The sequence below is a fragment of the Lichenostomus cassidix genome, chromosome 5, assembly GCF_008360975.1.
Source record: "Lichenostomus cassidix isolate B80296 chromosome 5, HeHo_3.0, whole genome shotgun sequence".
In the NCBI taxonomy this organism is placed as follows: Eukaryota; Metazoa; Chordata; class Aves; order Passeriformes; family Meliphagidae; genus Lichenostomus; species Lichenostomus cassidix.
Window position 1 is genome coordinate 62461417 of NC_139486.1, and position 15845 is coordinate 62477261.

Below are 15845 nucleotides of genomic sequence, written 5' to 3' on the forward strand. Positions count from 1 at the left end.
AGGGAAAAGTCCAGAAATTAGCATTTTCAAAACCCCCAACAGAAAAAAAAACTCCAAGAAACGAGCATTTTTCATGACCTCAAAATCCAGTGTTGCTGCCTTGGATTAAATTAGTCGGCGCAGGAAGAGAACATGCTCCCAGATTTAAAAACATCGACAAATCAGGGTACATTGCTGCCCCAAGACACTTAATTGTGGCTTATTTTCGCCAAGCATTAGGCAGAGTAATCAATATTAGAGTGGTTTTAGTGAAGCTTTAAGTATTCCTGTCTGCTTTTGGAATTCTCTGTGAACTGATGTTATCTGGAGTTGATCAGAGAGGACAGCTGGAGTTGTCTGGATCTGCTCCCTGGAAGCTGCCACGGCCTCCAAAAGCCTCCCCTGGTCCTGCCACTGTTTTCCGTCCCTCTGGAACGAGCTCCTCTGAAGCAGAACTTCCCTTTATCCACTGATGAAATTTCCATTAAAAAGCAAAACCATACTGACCATCTACAGGCCTAAGTCCCACTCATGAGCTTTCTGAGGTGCCTTTAGAGATATCCATCCATGTGTCAGAGGTCATCCCTGAGGCAAAGGAAAACCAACAGTTACTATTTCCTCAGTTCCGTCCCACCATCACACGGAATTTAAAAACACACACAGGCTCCAGAAAAAGAGGAAATTAAAGTCTGCCAGCGCTATCCAACAGAAAACACCCCCTGCTTTCCTGCTCTGCCAAGCTGTTCTCTCCTCTGTTCTCCACAAACAGCATCTGCCAGGGATCCAGGACTCAGTCAGCAAAGCCAAGGAGAGCAAGCTCAGAAGGAGAGGAAGGAGTGTTCCTCAGGGAAGAGCAGATTTTACCGAGGCCACTGCTTTTCCTTGTCTGTGAGAGGGACGTAGATGACGCCCATGAGCTGGGTCTCCACGATGTGCCCATCGCTGGTCTTGTCATACTGCATCAGCACCTGGTTTGCTCCCTCGGGCCCCACGGGCACGATCAGCCGCCCGCCCGGCTTCAGCTCCTTCAGCAGCTGCAGCACCGAGAAATCCCAGCCAGCAGAGACAAAACACCACAACAGACAATGGGAATAAGCCACACTGTGAAGGTCATGACAGAAAATAAGCTCCCTAATTTTTTCTAGGGACACCCAGCACGGCCACTCTTACCTCCTTGGGGACGGTGGCTGCGGCTGCTCCTACATGGATCGCATCGTAAGGGGCCTCCTCAGGGTATCCCTGCCTGCCATCTCCAACTGCAGAGGGAAAACACGCAGCAAAGACTTTTGTTGTCGTAACAACTTGAAGTATCAACACAAACTGGAAGGGTCTCGAGGAGCAGAGCCAAGGCACTCCCAGAGGACACAACCCTGGGACTGCAGGGAGCTCACCCACAAGCTTCACGCGGCCGGAGCTGAGCAGGGTTGGATCATCCTCTTGGACATTCCGGATGGATTCGTGCACCAGCTCCTTGATGTGCTCCACGCCCACAGCTTTTCCCGTTGGGCCAATCTGGAAAGAACATCAGTCAAACACCTGATGCCTCCCATATGGAAGATGTGTTTGATAGGGCAGGTTTCAGTGGGAAATGGGGAATTTCCAGGAAGAAACTCCAAAGCAGAAGTTCTGGAGGTGCAAACATTGTGCCCCTTCCTTGGTTTTGAGGCTGAATAGTCCCAGTTATAGGAGCTAATTAAGGGATGTGCTTTCCGAGCTGGGAAGGGAGTGCTGTGAGCTCACCATCCTGGCGAAGCACGCAGTGAGGTATCCACTCCCAGATCCCACATCCAGCGCCTTGGCACCTTCCACCAGCTGATCCTTGAGCAGCTCCAGCGCGTGGGCGTGCTGCGGGGACACCGAGGACAAGGAGGTGGGAAACATCCCGGGTTAGTCTCCTCTCCCAACTCTTTCCCTTGTTCTCCAATTTAATCACAGCACACCTGGCCTCATGCTTCCAGAGCGAAACTCAGGTGTCAGACCTGGATGATCTTTTGCAGATCATCATCTAGGCAGAGGCTCAGGAATTAGATGTGAAACAGCAGGAAAAAAAGGTCTCATGCAAAAAAAGGGACAACATGGAGTTCCCATCTAGGAACACTTTTAAAGCAACTGAAGGGAGTGTTGGGGAAACTCCTCTTAAAAAGAAAAATCCCTAAAGAAAGCAGCAGGATAATCAGGTCCATGGGATGTTTCACTTCTCTACTTGAAGAAAAATCAAATGTAGAAAGAGAAATTTCTGTTCCCAGTGGGAGTTTCACCTTACCATGTGTGGAGCACTGATTGTAGCCTTGTAGCCTAAAAGGAAATGTGTGACACAAGTTATTTGATAAGGAATAAAATTCCCAATGCGAATTTTCATTCTCCTAATTCTCCCCCACCTTCCCCTAAAAACAGGAAAACACTTGTCTCCACAGAATTCCAGGATGATTTGGGTTGCAAGGGATCTTAAAGCTCCTCCAGTCCCACCCCCTGCTATGGGCAGGGACACTTTCCACTACACCAGGTTGCTCTGAGCCCCATCCAACCCAGCCTTGGACACTTCCATGGATAGAGATTCCACAACTAGAGCACGGAGCACCTGCCAAGGCACCTTGTGCCCTGCTGACAGCAGATGCTTTGCCCAGAGTGACTCACCAATGGATTGAGGAGAATCCATGTATGGGAAATACTTGATGTAGTGACCTCTGTCAGTTGCCAACAGCACATCGAAGACTCGCTGAGACTTAATGATCCCTTTTTCTGGGAAAGAAGGAAAAGAGAGACAGGCAGCACTGAAATCCACGGCACTCCAGCAAGAAGAGACTTGAAAGAGGAAGCACACTTTGGGGAGTTTGTGGATCTGGAGGAATCAATGAGGGATCCGAGTGAGACAGAAAACAAAAGGCTGATGGAAGGATATCCTTTCCCATTCCCACTAAGGGCTCAGCCACTAGCCCATCTCAAGGGGCTGGCCACCTGCATCCACAACCCTTCTGACACTGCCAAGCGTAACGGGACTGAAAAGGAGTCACATTTCACACCGGGAAGTGGAGACTCCAGTTCAGCTTTCAGCAGTGAACTCAAGGGCCATGACTGCAGAGACATCCAACATCTCTTCACACCTTTCTGCAGAATTGACAGGGACAGATCAGCTCCAGCGGCAGGGGTAGTTCACAGCTGTTTTTACGTGTGTTCCAGCCCGCTGTCCGGGGCGAAGCGGCAGCACCGGGCACCATTCCAGCCCCCGGGCAGTGCTGGAGGCACAGCATGGATGTCCGGGACACTCGGCTGCACGCCCGGGCTCGGAACACCGAGCTGCAGCGCTTTATAGGGCCTCACACTCTTCCAGAGGCGGGGAAGGAAGGTGTGGAGAGGCTTTCCTGCCCCTTCTGGCAGCAGACCTTGTTTCCAGCTATATATAGAACGAGTTCAGTCTGGGACAGACGCCGAAATTCAGGAATATTAACCCCAGCCTTTCAAAGCGAGCAGTGTCACAGTGTGTGACACTAAATACCCACACACAGGCATTAAATATCCGTACACTGACATTCCAGGGGATGCTGCCGGGACTCACTGTAGAGGTTGTTGACCAGCTCCGCGTGCGTTTTCCCGCTGGATGTCCAGGCCATGGTCCTGGCGAACAGCAGCCCCATCAGTGCCAGCACGGCGCCGCGCGGCAAATGGCTCATCCCACGGGCACGGCGGTGGCCTGCGGCGAGAGGGCGTTCAGAGCCACGCCAGAGCTCCCCGTTCCCGGCCGAAACACATTCCGTCCTCACTAAACCACGGGAGGTGTGACAGGCTCGAGGATGTCACCCGCACTCGCCCGGGACAACTTCCGCCCTGTGCCAACATGGCGGCGCGGCGGCTTCAGCGGCCTCCCCACTGCGGACCAATGGGCGTCCTCACTCCTCCCGTGACGCGCGGTGATTGGTCAGACTCGAGGCCGGTGACGGCGGCGATTGGCCGGGGCTGGGCCTGGTGAGGCGCGGGCGGAGCTGTCGCGGCTGCCCGGGGCGCGGGCGGTGGGTGCGGGAGCGGGGCGAGCGCTCCCCGGCACGGGCAGCCGCGGCGATATCGCGCCCTGCAGGGCGGCAGGGAGTCCTGGTGGGATGGCAATTCCCTGGAATGTCCGCTGGCCTGCCGTGGGCGGAGGGAGGGAGGGAGGGAGGCGGGGGAGGCCTGCCGGGCGGGTCTGCTCGGTGCTCACGGTTTATCCCCCAGTTCAGGAGCCCACGATGAGGATGATCGAGAGCGTGGACTCCGCGGTGACCAGGTCCAGCGAGGACCTCTGGGCTGAGATCTGCTCCTGCCTGCCACATCCCGAGCACAAGGAGGCCGGCGATGCTTTCACAGACTCCTTCACTGATTCCTACGCCGAGGGCAGCGGATCCATCGGCTCTTCCCAGCCCACGCTGAAGCCCTGGGCACCCCTGAACGACTCCGAGGTGTATTTAGCATCCCTGGGTGAGTCTCCCGCTGCTGAGGTGCCTGGGAACACCTCTGTTTGTCTGTGCTGTGGTCAAAAAGTCTCCCAGCTGTTAAACAGAGAATCTGACTCATTTTCTTCAGCGTGAGGCTGTCATAGCCTCTTCAGCTCTGCCACAGAAAGCAACTTTCTGTCAAGCAGAAGCTGAAAAATTGGGTTTTGCCGTCCACAATGAGTGGGAGGCTGCACACAGCAACAGTACAGGTGGCAGAAATGGCTTTTTAAGCTTTTATTTCTACCAGAACTTTTGTCTTGCCTTCGGTACTGTTTCGTAGTGCACCAAGCAGTGCAGTGAGAGTGATTTATATTTCAATTTGCATGGAAATTGTGGGAACTCAGTGCCTGGGAGATCTGTGCCCTCCTGTGTGATTTCATGGAAACTGAGCAGTAAGTGTGGAAGTGATTAAAACCCAAGATGGGCAGAGTTGGTTGATTGCACAAACCTTATTTCCTTCAGAAATATGCCCTGGAAATACCATCTTGTGGATATATAAGGAAGACTCGTGCAGGCTTGAAATACAAGGGGAAAATTACTTTTAAAATAGCAATCAGTCTTGAAAAGTTAATTTCACTTTCTTTTTGCTAGAGAAGTCCAGATACTTCTCTCAGGAAAAAGCCAACAACAAAGATAACAAAACCCCCTGTTCTCCTGACAGAGAGAAGACTGATGAGGATCAAAGGCCTGTCCCAGGAGGTGACCTCCAAGGACATGCTGCGCACGCTGTCCCAGGCCAAGAAGGAATGCTGGGACAGGTTCCTGCAGGAGAAGTTTGAGGCAGAATGTTACCTTGAGGGCCACGATGCTGACGAGAGGTAATGAGCAAGTCAGAGGGAAAGGGTCACCAATGACCTCTTAAAAACCAGAAAAAGGTTTTCTCAGGGCATGACAGAGAAATACTGTGTCCCTGAAGCTTGGGAAGCCTGCCATGGGATTGCTGCAGCATTTTGGGGATGCCCACTGGGTTGGTGCTAGAGGGAGCTCACAGAGCACGTAGGGGTTGAGCTGCCAGTGCTCTTCCCTGATCTTTGCACCCCTCAGGCAGTGTGGAAGCAGCTGGGACCTGCTCAGTGATTTCCCTCCTCATACTTGTGGTAGGGAAGGAACAGAGCAGAGGAGGGAATGTCCAGTGAGTCTCAGATGGAGATTTGGGGTTGGTGCCAGTCTTGGGATGAGATTTCCCTTCCCTTCCCTTCCCTTCCCTTCCCTTCCCTTCCCTTCCCTTCCCTTCCCTTCCCTTCCCTTCCCTGCCTCTCTTGCAGTGCTTCTGCTCTCTCCCCCACTGCCCTCTCACAGATGATGTCAGAATTAAGATGGGAGCCCTTTTCCTAAGCAATCTCCCATTCCAAATCACATGGAATGCTCTCTAAATTCCTCGTTTCTCAGCTGACATTTTCCATGATTGCTTCTGGCTGACAAGAAGCTTATTTCTCTCTCTTGAAGAAAATCTGCTTAATCCAGAACTATGAAAAGCAATCCCTGTTTATAAGGAGGTTTCAGATGGTTTCTTTGGTCCCCAGTTAAATTGAATGCAATTTATATTTAAAACCAAGCTTTTGTGTGCTCTTTCTGCTGTTTTTAAAGGGTGAGGATGTTATCTATGAAAAAATTTCAGTCCCTAGAATTTGACTATGAAGTTAGAGGTCTCTTCTGAATGGTGCTGAAGTTTTGAGTCTCACCCACCAATGTAATCAAACAAGCCTTAACTTTTAATTGCACAGAATTATGATGTTAGACTTCCAGAGTTATGTAAATTCCTTAACCTTCCAGTGCTGTTAATGCTCACACATTTTGAGATATTCTTCCTGCTTTGGTTATGTTCCCTCCTTCTCCCCCCTGTATTTCCCAATCTTCTTCACAAAGAGGCACTTGGGGGGTTTGGTTTGTTTGAACAAGAGGCTTTTTACTTCCAGTCCAGAAAGCTGGAAACTCATGGAATCATAGACTGGTGTGGGTTGGAAGGCATCTTAAGGCCCATCCAGTGCCACCCCCTGCCATGGGCAGGAACACCTTCCACTATCCCAGGTGCTCCAAGCCCAATGTCCAGCCTGGTCTTGGACATTTCCAGGGATCCAGGGGCAGCCACAGCTTCTCTGGGCAACCTGTGCCAGGGCCTCTCCACCCTCACAGGGAAGAATTTCTTCCAATGTCCCATCCAACCCTGCTCTCTGTCTGATTGAGTTTGAGTCTTTGGCTAACAAGGCAGAAAGGAATCCTGTGCAAGTCCTTTTCACTGAGAGAAATCACAGCATAAAACATGTTCTAGCCACAGTTTAAAAGGCCCCACTGCAGGCAATGGCTTTGTAGAATGACAGATTCTGCTTGTCCCTGTGGCACAAGGATCCATCCCATGCCAGGCCTCACCTGTGGGAACAGGAATACCTGCAGAGGGGCAGGAAATACCGTGGAGGCCTTTCCTGATGCTTCTCTCACGCATCCCTGCGCATCTCCGTCACTCGCTGGCCTCACAGTGTCCCTTTGCTGTCCCCAGCACGCTGGAGCACCTGAAGCGCTGGCTGCAGCCTGACAAAGTGGCCATCAGCTCCGAGGAGGTGCAGTGCCTCATCCCGCCGGAATCGCAGCCGGACAGGCCAGAGCCCGAGGAGGAGCCTCCAGCTGCGGAGCAGTGAGAGCCCCCAGCCTGCCCAGGGCTCTTGTCCCTGTCCCCAGGAAGGTGTACCCAGCTCTAGGAGTAGCAGGGAGGAGGGCACAGAGCAAATGATCAGTAATTGAAAAAGTTACTTTTAAAAAAAGAAAGAGTCCCCAACACACCAAATTGCAGCTCTGGAGCTCCACAGACAGTAGGGACAAGAGGGGACGCCTGTGACATGGCTGAACTGAAACCTCACGTTGATCTTCTCCCAGACTGCAGCCACCTCATCATTCCAGCCTGGATGTGGATTGTTTGGAATCCATCAGGAGACACATTAAAAAAACAACAACAAAAAAAATGTTAAGAAACACCAGAAAACATCACGGTCTAGAACAGAGCAGAGAAACCACTGAGTCACCTTTTCTTCCTGTCTGGTACCTTTTCATTACTCAGTTGGGCATTTTTTTCCTCTCCTCCCAAGTCCACTTTGGTGTATTCTCCAGATCTTTACCATTTTGGTCTGACTTGGCCCCAAGCTGTGCCACGAAGAAGACAGATTCTTCTCACCTCTGTGAATTTGGGACCCTGAAGGAAGCTCTCACTGCAGTCAATAAATTGATGGTGTCACTGACTTAGTAGCTATTTCACATTCCTCTCTGTAATGTACCCCCTAATATCCCACTTTATTGCCCAAACTGTCTGTTGTAGACTGGAGGGGGAGCATCTTTCCTCTTGTTGGTCATTTTGTACCTGTTCTTTATCCCTTCAGGCACTCCAGAAGAAGAACAGGTGAGATTCTATACTGGGAAACCAAGAGTGGTAGCCAGGGAGGCTACAAACAACTTGTTTTCATCACAGAACTGTGCAGAATTCTCTGACTTGAAATATATTTCGTATCTAATGGGTTTGTTCACCCTGCTTAACTCTGCAGAGGGTTATTTCCCTTTATTAATCCAAGAATCTGATTTTGTGCTGACTTTTTGTTGATCCATGTGCTCTGCCTCGGCACCAACACTGGAGGTCGGTAGAGGGAAGCAGCACAGTCCGTCAGAGCTCCTTAGGAGAAAGTGTGGTTGTGGGAGTTAATCCACACCGAATTCATGCCATGTTCCTTTATGTATCTGTCTGAAAATACAATTTTAGGAGTAAATTCTTGCTGTTTCCTGTCTCTGTGCACAAATAGAGGCGCTGCTCTCTCAGTCCCTGCGTCACAACTCGGAGGTTGTTCCCACTATCAGCTTTCCCAGCGTGACTCCCACCCCAGGCTCACCTCCCAGAAAAGTCACACTAAGAAATCTCCACTAAAACAATCCCTTGTTTTCTAAACCTTGAGAAATAGGGTGAATCATCTGAGTGCCGGTGATGCACAACTCACAAGCCTTGTGTTTTGCTGGTTTGATCATTAAATGTCTCTTTTAATTTATCCTCAATGTCCCTTTTAATTTATCCTTAAACTGGCCATTGTTATATTCAGTCTGTGTTCTTGTGCAAATCTCTCTCACCTGTGATGTAACAAATCTGTGACAAAGACGCAGAACTCTGAGCTGTTCCTGGAAATTGTTTGTGCAGAGAGAGAAAGCAGCAATTTCTCTGTCCCCAGTGTATTTCCCAGTCAATAAAATTCCTTCTTAAGGTTAGCACGCACTGTGAGGATGATTTATATTGTTTTATCTATTGTTACACTAATCTGAGGAAGAAATGTATCCGGAAGAAATGTATCCAGAAGAACTGTACTGAAATAATTCCACATCCACATCACCAAATGTTTCCTTTGGAGAAGGGATGTGAGGGAGCAGCTCTTACCATTTCACTTGTAAAAATAATAACCATTTCAAGATTCTCTGACTTGCTGTATGGAAACATGTAGGGCAAAAGAAAATCCGGCTGATCATTGTAAAGATTGAGCAATAATTTCCTTAAATTAATCCATTACATAGAGTTAGCTTATTTTTCCCCTCCCATATATAATAAATATATAAATATAATGATATATAATTAAATTGTAACACAGAGTATAGACCTAGGGGTGGGTTTTGCTTCTACAGCAACACAAGTCTTCCCATATGTGGAGGTAACTCACATATAACTTGAAGCCCATGGAGACCTGGATCTCCCCCGTGTGGTGACCCAGCCCCAGCCTGGCAGGGATTTGCTTTCTAAATGGGGCAGAATAAAGTTGTATCTAACACAATTCTGCTGCCTTCTCAGAGCAGGGTGGAGGCAGGGCTGACACAGCACTTTGGGCAGCAAGGAAAGACTCCCACCCACCCAAAGAGGGGCAGAAAGGTGTTCCTCCACAAGCTTGGACCAAAGGAATCTGTTCCACAGAAGCATGAGCTGGCAGCACCCTCTGGTGATGCTGAGGATCACAGAATTCCAGGATGGTTTGGGTTGGAAGGGACTTTAGGGCTCATCCAGTTCCATCCCCTGCCATGGGCAGGGACACCTTCCACTATCCAAGCCCTGTCCAACCTGGCCTTGGACACTGTCAGGGATCCAGGGGCAGCCACAGCTTCTCTGGGCTTGCTGTGCCAGGGCATCACCACTGTCACAGGGAACGATTCCTTCCCAATATCAGCTCTAAACCTTCCCTCCTTCAGCATATGGCCATTAAATATTCCATCCTCCTTTTCAATTGACAGTCTCTCAAGGATCTGGGTAAGGAAAACCTGTGGTTATTTCTGATAACCACCCTGGTGACATAAAAAAAGAATAAAAATCACATAAAACTGATTGCTGTCCTCATCTGTACGAGATGGGAGGGATACTGGGATGCCAAGGCAGATGCCTGCAGCACCTCCAGCCCTCCCATCAGGGACTGTGAGGCTGCAGCTTTCAAACTCATCCTGATACCCCTGAGCCAGGGCCTGGGGCAGGACAATACAAACTTTGGGAATAATAGTGATTTATCCTGCAGGCTCTGGAAGCAGCAAACATGATGTCAAAGAAGGTTTTTCCAGGATAAGCCCGTGCAGAGGGAAGAGCTCCCAGTGCTGCAGCCGGGTCACCCTGGCCATGGTGCATCAGGACAAGGGATGGAGCCTGCTGCTGCCTCGGGGTGGACTCGTCATTCTGCTGTCAGCTGCAAAGCCCAGCTCTCCTCTCAAACCAGCCTCTGGCTCTCCTTATCTGATTGTTCTGCTCTTTAAAATTAACAGCAGTTCTCGTCAGGCGCTGATATGGAGACAAAGATGATTTTCTTCCTGCTGATTATTTGGCAGGGGTGAGCACTCTCCTCTGGATCAGCTCAGCCAGCTTTAATAACCAGCCCAGCTCCATCAGATTGGGATGAATTAATCACCCTCTCGCACCAAAGCTCTCCATTTTGCAGAACTTCGGTGTCTGACAATTTCCATTCCTCTTATCCCCCCAAAATTCCAGTGGATGATCATTATTTATAATTTTCCCCTCATTTAAGTAAGGCTGACGCTGGTACCATTTCTCATTTGGTCAATTCCCAGTGGCTGGACCACCCCCATCCCACCCTACACTTGCCTCCCAGCTGGGCCACCAGCACCCCGGGCTTGGGTGGTCATCACCCAAACGGTTGAGCCCCTTCACCTCACTCTTCCCTCACCCTACTGCCCTCATCCCACTCTCCCCGCCTCTTCCCTCGCCCCCGCACCGAGACCCCCCGACGGGGCGGGCGCTGCCGAGCCCCGGGCGATCCCCGCGGTCCCTGCGCCCGCCCCGTCCGTCCCCGCCGCGCCTTCCCCTCCTTCCCTGCCGCGGGAATGTTCCTGGATCCGGTCCGAGGGCGAGGGAGGGGTTCCCGGCAGCCCCCCGGTGCTCCCCGCCGGGCTGGGGGCGGGATGCGGCGGGATGTGCGCGACACCCGGGGAACACACCGCGGGTGGGAACGTCCTGTTCCTCCGGGACCGACAGGCTCAGGCAGCGGGGGAAAAGATAATAAGGAAAGACAAAGCGAGACAAAAAGCCCCCAACAGCACAAAAGCCCGGGTGAGAAGGGCTGTGCCGGAGCCTCGCGGTGAACAAGTCCCTGCGGAGGGAGCGCTCCTCCTCATCCTCCGGGAACGGAGCATCCTCCCAGCCCTGAGCACCGCCGAGCCCTCGGCAGGTAAGAGCGCTCCGGGACCGGGACAGGGGGTCCCAAAGACACACCCTGGACCCCCCAAAACCCAGCCGGAGCCGCGGGGTTCAGCATTTTTCGGAGAGGGAGCAGGACCATGGCGAGGCACAGAAGGGCTGGTTTGACTCTCGTGGGGACGCAAAGCGGAATTAAAGAATTTAATTGAGCTTCAGAATTTTCATTCTATAAGTTAATGAGCATTTTGGCTCCTCGGTTGGAAGTTTCCTGATGGATTTTGTGTTCCTGCCCCAGGCAGGGCACAGGGACCTGGAGCTGCTGTATCACAGTGAGTGCAGCTGGGACGTAGAAAACCACAATATCCCTCGGTTAATTACATGGGTTTCTTAATTAATGCTGGTTTCACTCTCCACTGAGGGGAAAAGACTGTCCAGGATCCTGCTAAGGGGGATCACACAGTAATTTTGAGAGTGTGGGGCTTGAAAAGAGGATCCTGTAGGAGAACTCTTGATTTCCATACACTTTCTGCTGGAATATATTTTACCTCATTCTCCTGTGCTGCTGTGAATGGGTTTGTGGCAGGGAGCCAGGCATTCCCTCCTTCCCTCCCTCCCATCACAGCTGCTACAGAGAAAGATGGGAGAAGCAGAGGCTCCATGGGTGGTGAAGAAATAACTGAAGGGGTAAAAGAACCCAGTGGGATGGGGTGGGGTGGGGTGGCAGGGAGAGACAAGGCAGTGCAGGGAATGGAAAGGACACTCCTGCTCAGCCAGGTGGCCAGGGGCTGGTGGGTCAGCGTGGAATTCACTGGGAAAAATAAAAAGCAAGAAATGCAGGAGTGTCCTTTTTTTCCTGCCTTACGTCAGCACAGCTCCCAGGTCACTCTCCATGAGGCTTCTTGAGCTGATTCCCAGGTCCTGCTGCCCCAAGCTGGCAGCTCCCTGCAGATCTGTGCTGGCTGCTTAACCATTTCACAGCCAGCTTCCCAACTTTGCTCCGTACGGGAGCTCCTCTGTGTCTGTCACAGGGCACCTTCACTCTTATCCAAGTCACATAAGCCAGCCAGTGCTTCAGCACAGGGCTTGGGCTCTGGGCACAGGTCCTTCTGCCCAGAAGCTCAACCAAAGCATGTTTCTGTCCCCTTCAGAGCTCACAGGCCCGTCTGTGTTTGACTTTGGGGTGTGCAGAAGCCACAGGAGCTGCCATGGCTCAGCTGCCCAATGACTCCTGGCACAACAGCTCAGCCCCACTCTTCACGGGGCTGGACCTGCTCCTGGAGCTGAAGCCGCTCTTCATCCCTCTCTACGCCACGCTGGTGGCGGTGGCGTGTATCGGGAACCTCTTCCTCATCCTCCTCATCGCCCTCACCAAGAAGCTGCACTGCACCACCAACTTCCTGATCGGGAACCTGGCGGTGGCCGACTTCGTCATGTGCCTGGCCTGCGTCCCCCTCACCGTGTCCTACGCCTTCGAGGAGCGGGGCTGGCTCTTCGGCATGTTCATGTGCCACTTTGTCACGCTGCTGCAGGCCGCCACCGTCTTCGTGTCGGTGCTGTCCCTCACGGCCATCGCCATCGACCGCTACGTGGTGGTGGCGTATCCCATCCGCCGGCGCATCGGCCGCAGGGCCTGCCTGGGCCTCGTGGCCTCCATCTGGCTGCTCTCCATCGTGGCCTCCGTGCCCACCTCGCTGCACACCCACTACCTGGACCTCAACGCCATCGGCCACGACATGATCATCTGCGAGGAGTTCTGGAAGCACGAGGAGAGGGAGCGGCTGCTGTACTCGTGCCTCATGCTGCTGCTGTCCTACATGCTGCCGCTGCTGGCCGTGTCTGTCTCCTTCTGCGCCATCACCTACCGCCTGCGCAGGAGGAGCGTGCCGGGCGCCGCCCATCGCTGCCAGGACAAGTGGACCAGGACCAAGCACAAGACCTTCCGGGTGCTCACCATTTCCGTGGTCTGCTTTGCCGTCTGCTGGCTGCCCCTGCAGGTGGTCAACTTCATCCGGGACATCGACGAGGAGTTCACCATCCTGGACAAGAGGTACGTCAACGTCATCCAGGTCTCGTGCCACCTGGTCGCCATGAGCTCCGCCTGCTACAACCCCTTCATCTACGCCTCCCTCCACGACAAGTTCTGGTTCCACCTCAGCAGCTACTTCTACCGCAAGAAGAAGAGCTCCAGGACCCTGTCCTGCAAGGCTTCCCGGTTGAACACCTGCTCCACCCTGGTGGATGCTCCCACCGGGGCTTGGGACAAGATAGCTTTGCAGTCCAGGTTGCCTTAGCTGGAGGGTCTTGAGGGATCAGGTTTGCACAGCCCTGTATCCCAAACCTGGCTGGGACACCTCCCTATATCACTATATCCCTATGTTCCAAATCACAGCTGGGTGTAGTAGGTGTCCAGTGCTTCATTTGGAGCGCAAAGGCTTCACCCCATGGTTTATGCTGGAGGTGGGTCAGTGTCTGAGCAAGGCAAACACCCATTGTGTAAAAAAACTCTTTGGAGAGTGCACAGCTTCATTTTGTAGGATATAGATTGTTCCTAAGCAACAGGCAGCACTTTGTGCCACGGGAAGAGGTCGACTTGCACGGGGAGCTGTGAAATTGCTGAGCATTTATCCTTTAAAATTGTGGCTTATTGGTGAAAGGACAATGTAGGCTCAGAAATGTGCATTCTGCAGGTGCAGATGGGGGCACGTGGCCGCTGACAGCAAGTGGCTGGTTTGGAATGGGAGTGAATTTCGTGACCTGCTTGGCCTGCTGGAGGAGCTGCCCCCTCAACCAGACAGGGCATCCCAGTTTCTCCAGCCAAACATGTGGATGCAGCTGGGCACATCCATGAAGTCATCGCTGCTCTTCATGGCCGAGCAGGACTTGGAAGATCTCAAGTGATGAGTTTGCTGGGAATGATGTCTCAGACTCTGGTCCTGGGGAAGTTTGGGTTGATGTATGTCCACGTTCAGCGTCCTGCAGTGGAGGTGGGAATCCCAGTGCCAGGCTGATCTATCCCAGCAGCTGCTGGATGAAGGGTGGGTTTGCTTGTCGGTGCTCCTTGGTGTCTGAGGTGCCTTGGTGGCTCTTCAGGCTGCTCCATGCAAGCAGCACTTGCAGAAGGCAGCGTCTCCTTGCACCCAGTTCCCACCTAGGTTTTAACCTGTTGATTTCCCAGGAGAAACCCTTGGGAACAGCCCACAGGCACCACATCTCAGGGCATGGCAGCTCCTGGCTGCCCACAGCCATGCCTTTGGCTCACCATGTGCTGCCAGGCTCTGTGGGGCTGAGCTGTGACCGGGAACAGGACTTCAAACCTCCCAGGCAACAGCTCCTCAGCCCTGCATGGAACCTGCCCACGGCACTGGTCAGCATTCCTGCTTCTGCCAGCAGCTTGGGGGACTCCAGTGCAGACCCAGCCTGGCTGGACCCCAACAGGATCCTCAGCCACTCCCCTTGTGCCCATCCACAAACTCATTCACCTTCCTGCTGAGGCCCTCGTGGTGGCCCTAGAAGGATTTGTGATCTTCCATGGGGTGACCAGCAGAGACAGGGATCTATCCAACGCTGTGCCAGTGGCCTCTGTCACCTTCCCACAGAGCAGCTCCCTCCTCAGCTTCCTGCAGCTTCCCTGGGCCTGGGCTGTTCATCCCAGAGGAGCCAAGCAAGGCAGGAGGTCCCTGTTTGTCCTTCCTGTAATAAAGGCTTCAAGAGCTCGGGCTGTGTGTGTGTGCTGATGTGAGTCCCACAAAACCAAGAAACCTTTGACTGCAGATCTGTCACATCCCAGGAAGATGCCAACTCAGATGTGCTTGGTGCTGTCCCAGTCCTGGGCAGTGGCAGATCCTTGGGTGTCAGGCTGGGATCAGAGCTGGCCCAGGTTGCTCCAAGTCCTCTCCAGCCTGGCCTTGGACACTTCCAGGGATGGGGCAGCCACAGCCTTCCCTGGGCAACCTGTGCCAGGGCCTCCCCATCCTCAGGGCCAAGAATTTCTTCCCAATATCCCATCTAACCCTGCCCTCTGTCTGATTGAAGCCATTTCCCCTTGTCCTGTCAGTGCCAGTGTTGAGCCTTTCTCTCTTCATCTCATCCCAACTTCTGTTACCTCACCCCTAAATTTCCTTAAATTATTCTTCTTGCCCTTTTTCTCATCCCAGTGTCACTATATGCTCACTCCATCACAGCAACTATCTATTTGCAGAACCATTTAAAAATCCATATATCCATCCCCGAGAACTGATTCACAAAGAGGATGAGGTTTCCTCTTCTGTGTTTCCAGACTAGACTAGAATTTGCAGTTATTGAGCACCAGGAGAACGAATCCCTGCCCTCAGGTCCCCCTGCTGAGATGTTTGCTCATTCCCCAAATTACCTGCAGGAAAAGGGAAAACACTATTTTGGAAGGGTGAGCTAAAAGCTGAGTGACTCCTGAGAATAAACACAGAAATCCTGGAGCCGCAGTCTGTGATTCACAGAAACTGGATGGATAAAGGAGAACATGGTTTGTGTTCTTAATGAAAGTAAATTAATTAGATAAATGAGGGAGAAAAACATGTTTGAAGGCTGATTCTGCGGAGCTCTCTTCAGGAAGATGCTGGAACCTTTTCTCCCAGAAACCAGTGGGTATAAAGGGGATATTTTTGTTAAATCATCTTCAGTTTTCAAGAGTTTTGCCCAATACTCTCCCTGAGGCTGTTTCTTCCTCACAAACTCTCTCGTTGCTTGAAATATGGTTGATAACAGTTGGACTCGATAATCTTAAA

At 52.1% G+C, this 15845-nt stretch overlaps 3 protein-coding genes across 5 annotated transcripts; 2 read left to right on the forward strand and 1 right to left on the reverse strand.

The window, feature by feature from the left end:
- Nucleotides 1–67: 67 nt before the first annotated feature.
- LOC146437047 (protein-L-isoaspartate(D-aspartate) O-methyltransferase-like) lies at nt 68–3825 on the reverse strand. Of its 2 annotated transcripts, XM_085063460.1 has the most exons (8): nt 3533–3824; nt 2614–2718; nt 2243–2274; nt 1720–1824; nt 1371–1491; nt 1150–1235; nt 844–1013; nt 68–564 (listed from the first exon to the last, which is right to left on the reverse strand). In XM_085063460.1, exons 1-8 carry the CDS (start codon nt 3645–3647, stop codon nt 552–554), a joined length of 747 nt encoding a protein of 248 aa, XP_084919586.1. In that variant the 5' UTR covers nt 3648–3824; the 3' UTR covers nt 68–551. The 2 variants fall into 2 exon arrangements, with proteins under 2 accessions (XP_084919586.1, XP_084919587.1); XM_085063461.1 differs by having other exon boundaries at nt 68–1013; nt 3533–3825.
- Nucleotides 3826–3921: 96 nt separating this feature from the next.
- CCDC32 (coiled-coil domain containing 32) lies at nt 3922–8675 on the forward strand. Of its 2 annotated transcripts, none has more exons than XM_085063463.1 (4): nt 3922–3983; nt 4188–4425; nt 5104–5260; nt 6937–8675. In XM_085063463.1, the coding sequence occupies exons 2-4, from the start codon at nt 4197–4199 to the stop codon at nt 7073–7075; spliced, it is 525 nt and encodes a 174-aa protein (XP_084919589.1). In that variant the 5' UTR covers nt 3922–3983; nt 4188–4196; the 3' UTR covers nt 7076–8675. The 2 variants fall into 2 exon arrangements, with proteins under 2 accessions (XP_084919589.1, XP_084919588.1); XM_085063462.1 differs by having other exon boundaries at nt 3939–4065.
- Nucleotides 8676–12180: 3505 nt separating this feature from the next.
- On the forward strand, nt 12181–14375 carry LOC146437049 (prolactin-releasing peptide receptor-like). Its single transcript, XM_085063464.1, has one exon. The coding sequence runs from the start codon at nt 12291–12293 to the stop codon at nt 13374–13376; it is 1086 nt and encodes a 361-aa protein (XP_084919590.1). The 5' UTR covers nt 12181–12290; the 3' UTR covers nt 13377–14375.
- The last annotated feature ends 1470 nt before the right edge of the window (nt 14376–15845 follow it).

Bases quoted from the DNA above. Each gene is read 5' to 3' on its own strand.
- LOC146437047 (XM_085063460.1), bottom strand. From the start codon at position 3,647: ATGAGCCATTTGCCGCGCGGCGCCGTGCTGGCACTGATGGGGCTGCTG. The intron at 1,492-1,719 runs GTGAGCTCACAG...TGTTCTTTCCAG, and splicing joins CTGCGTGCTTCGCCAGGATG to ATTGGCCCAACGGGAAAAGC. The intron at 1,014-1,149 runs GTAAGAGTGGCC...TCGGTGCTGCAG, and splicing joins CAGCCACCGTCCCCAAGGAG to CTGCTGAAGGAGCTGAAGCC.
- CCDC32 (XM_085063463.1), top strand. From the start codon at position 4,197: ATGAGGATGATCGAGAGCGTGGACTCCGCGGTGACCAGGTCCAGCGAG. The intron at 4,426-5,103 runs GTGAGTCTCCCG...TTCTCCTGACAG, and splicing joins GGTGTATTTAGCATCCCTGG to AGAGAAGACTGATGAGGATC. The intron at 5,261-6,936 runs GTAATGAGCAAG...TGCTGTCCCCAG, and splicing joins GGCCACGATGCTGACGAGAG to CACGCTGGAGCACCTGAAGC.
- LOC146437049 (XM_085063464.1), top strand. From the start codon at position 12,291: ATGGCTCAGCTGCCCAATGACTCCTGGCACAACAGCTCAGCCCCACTC.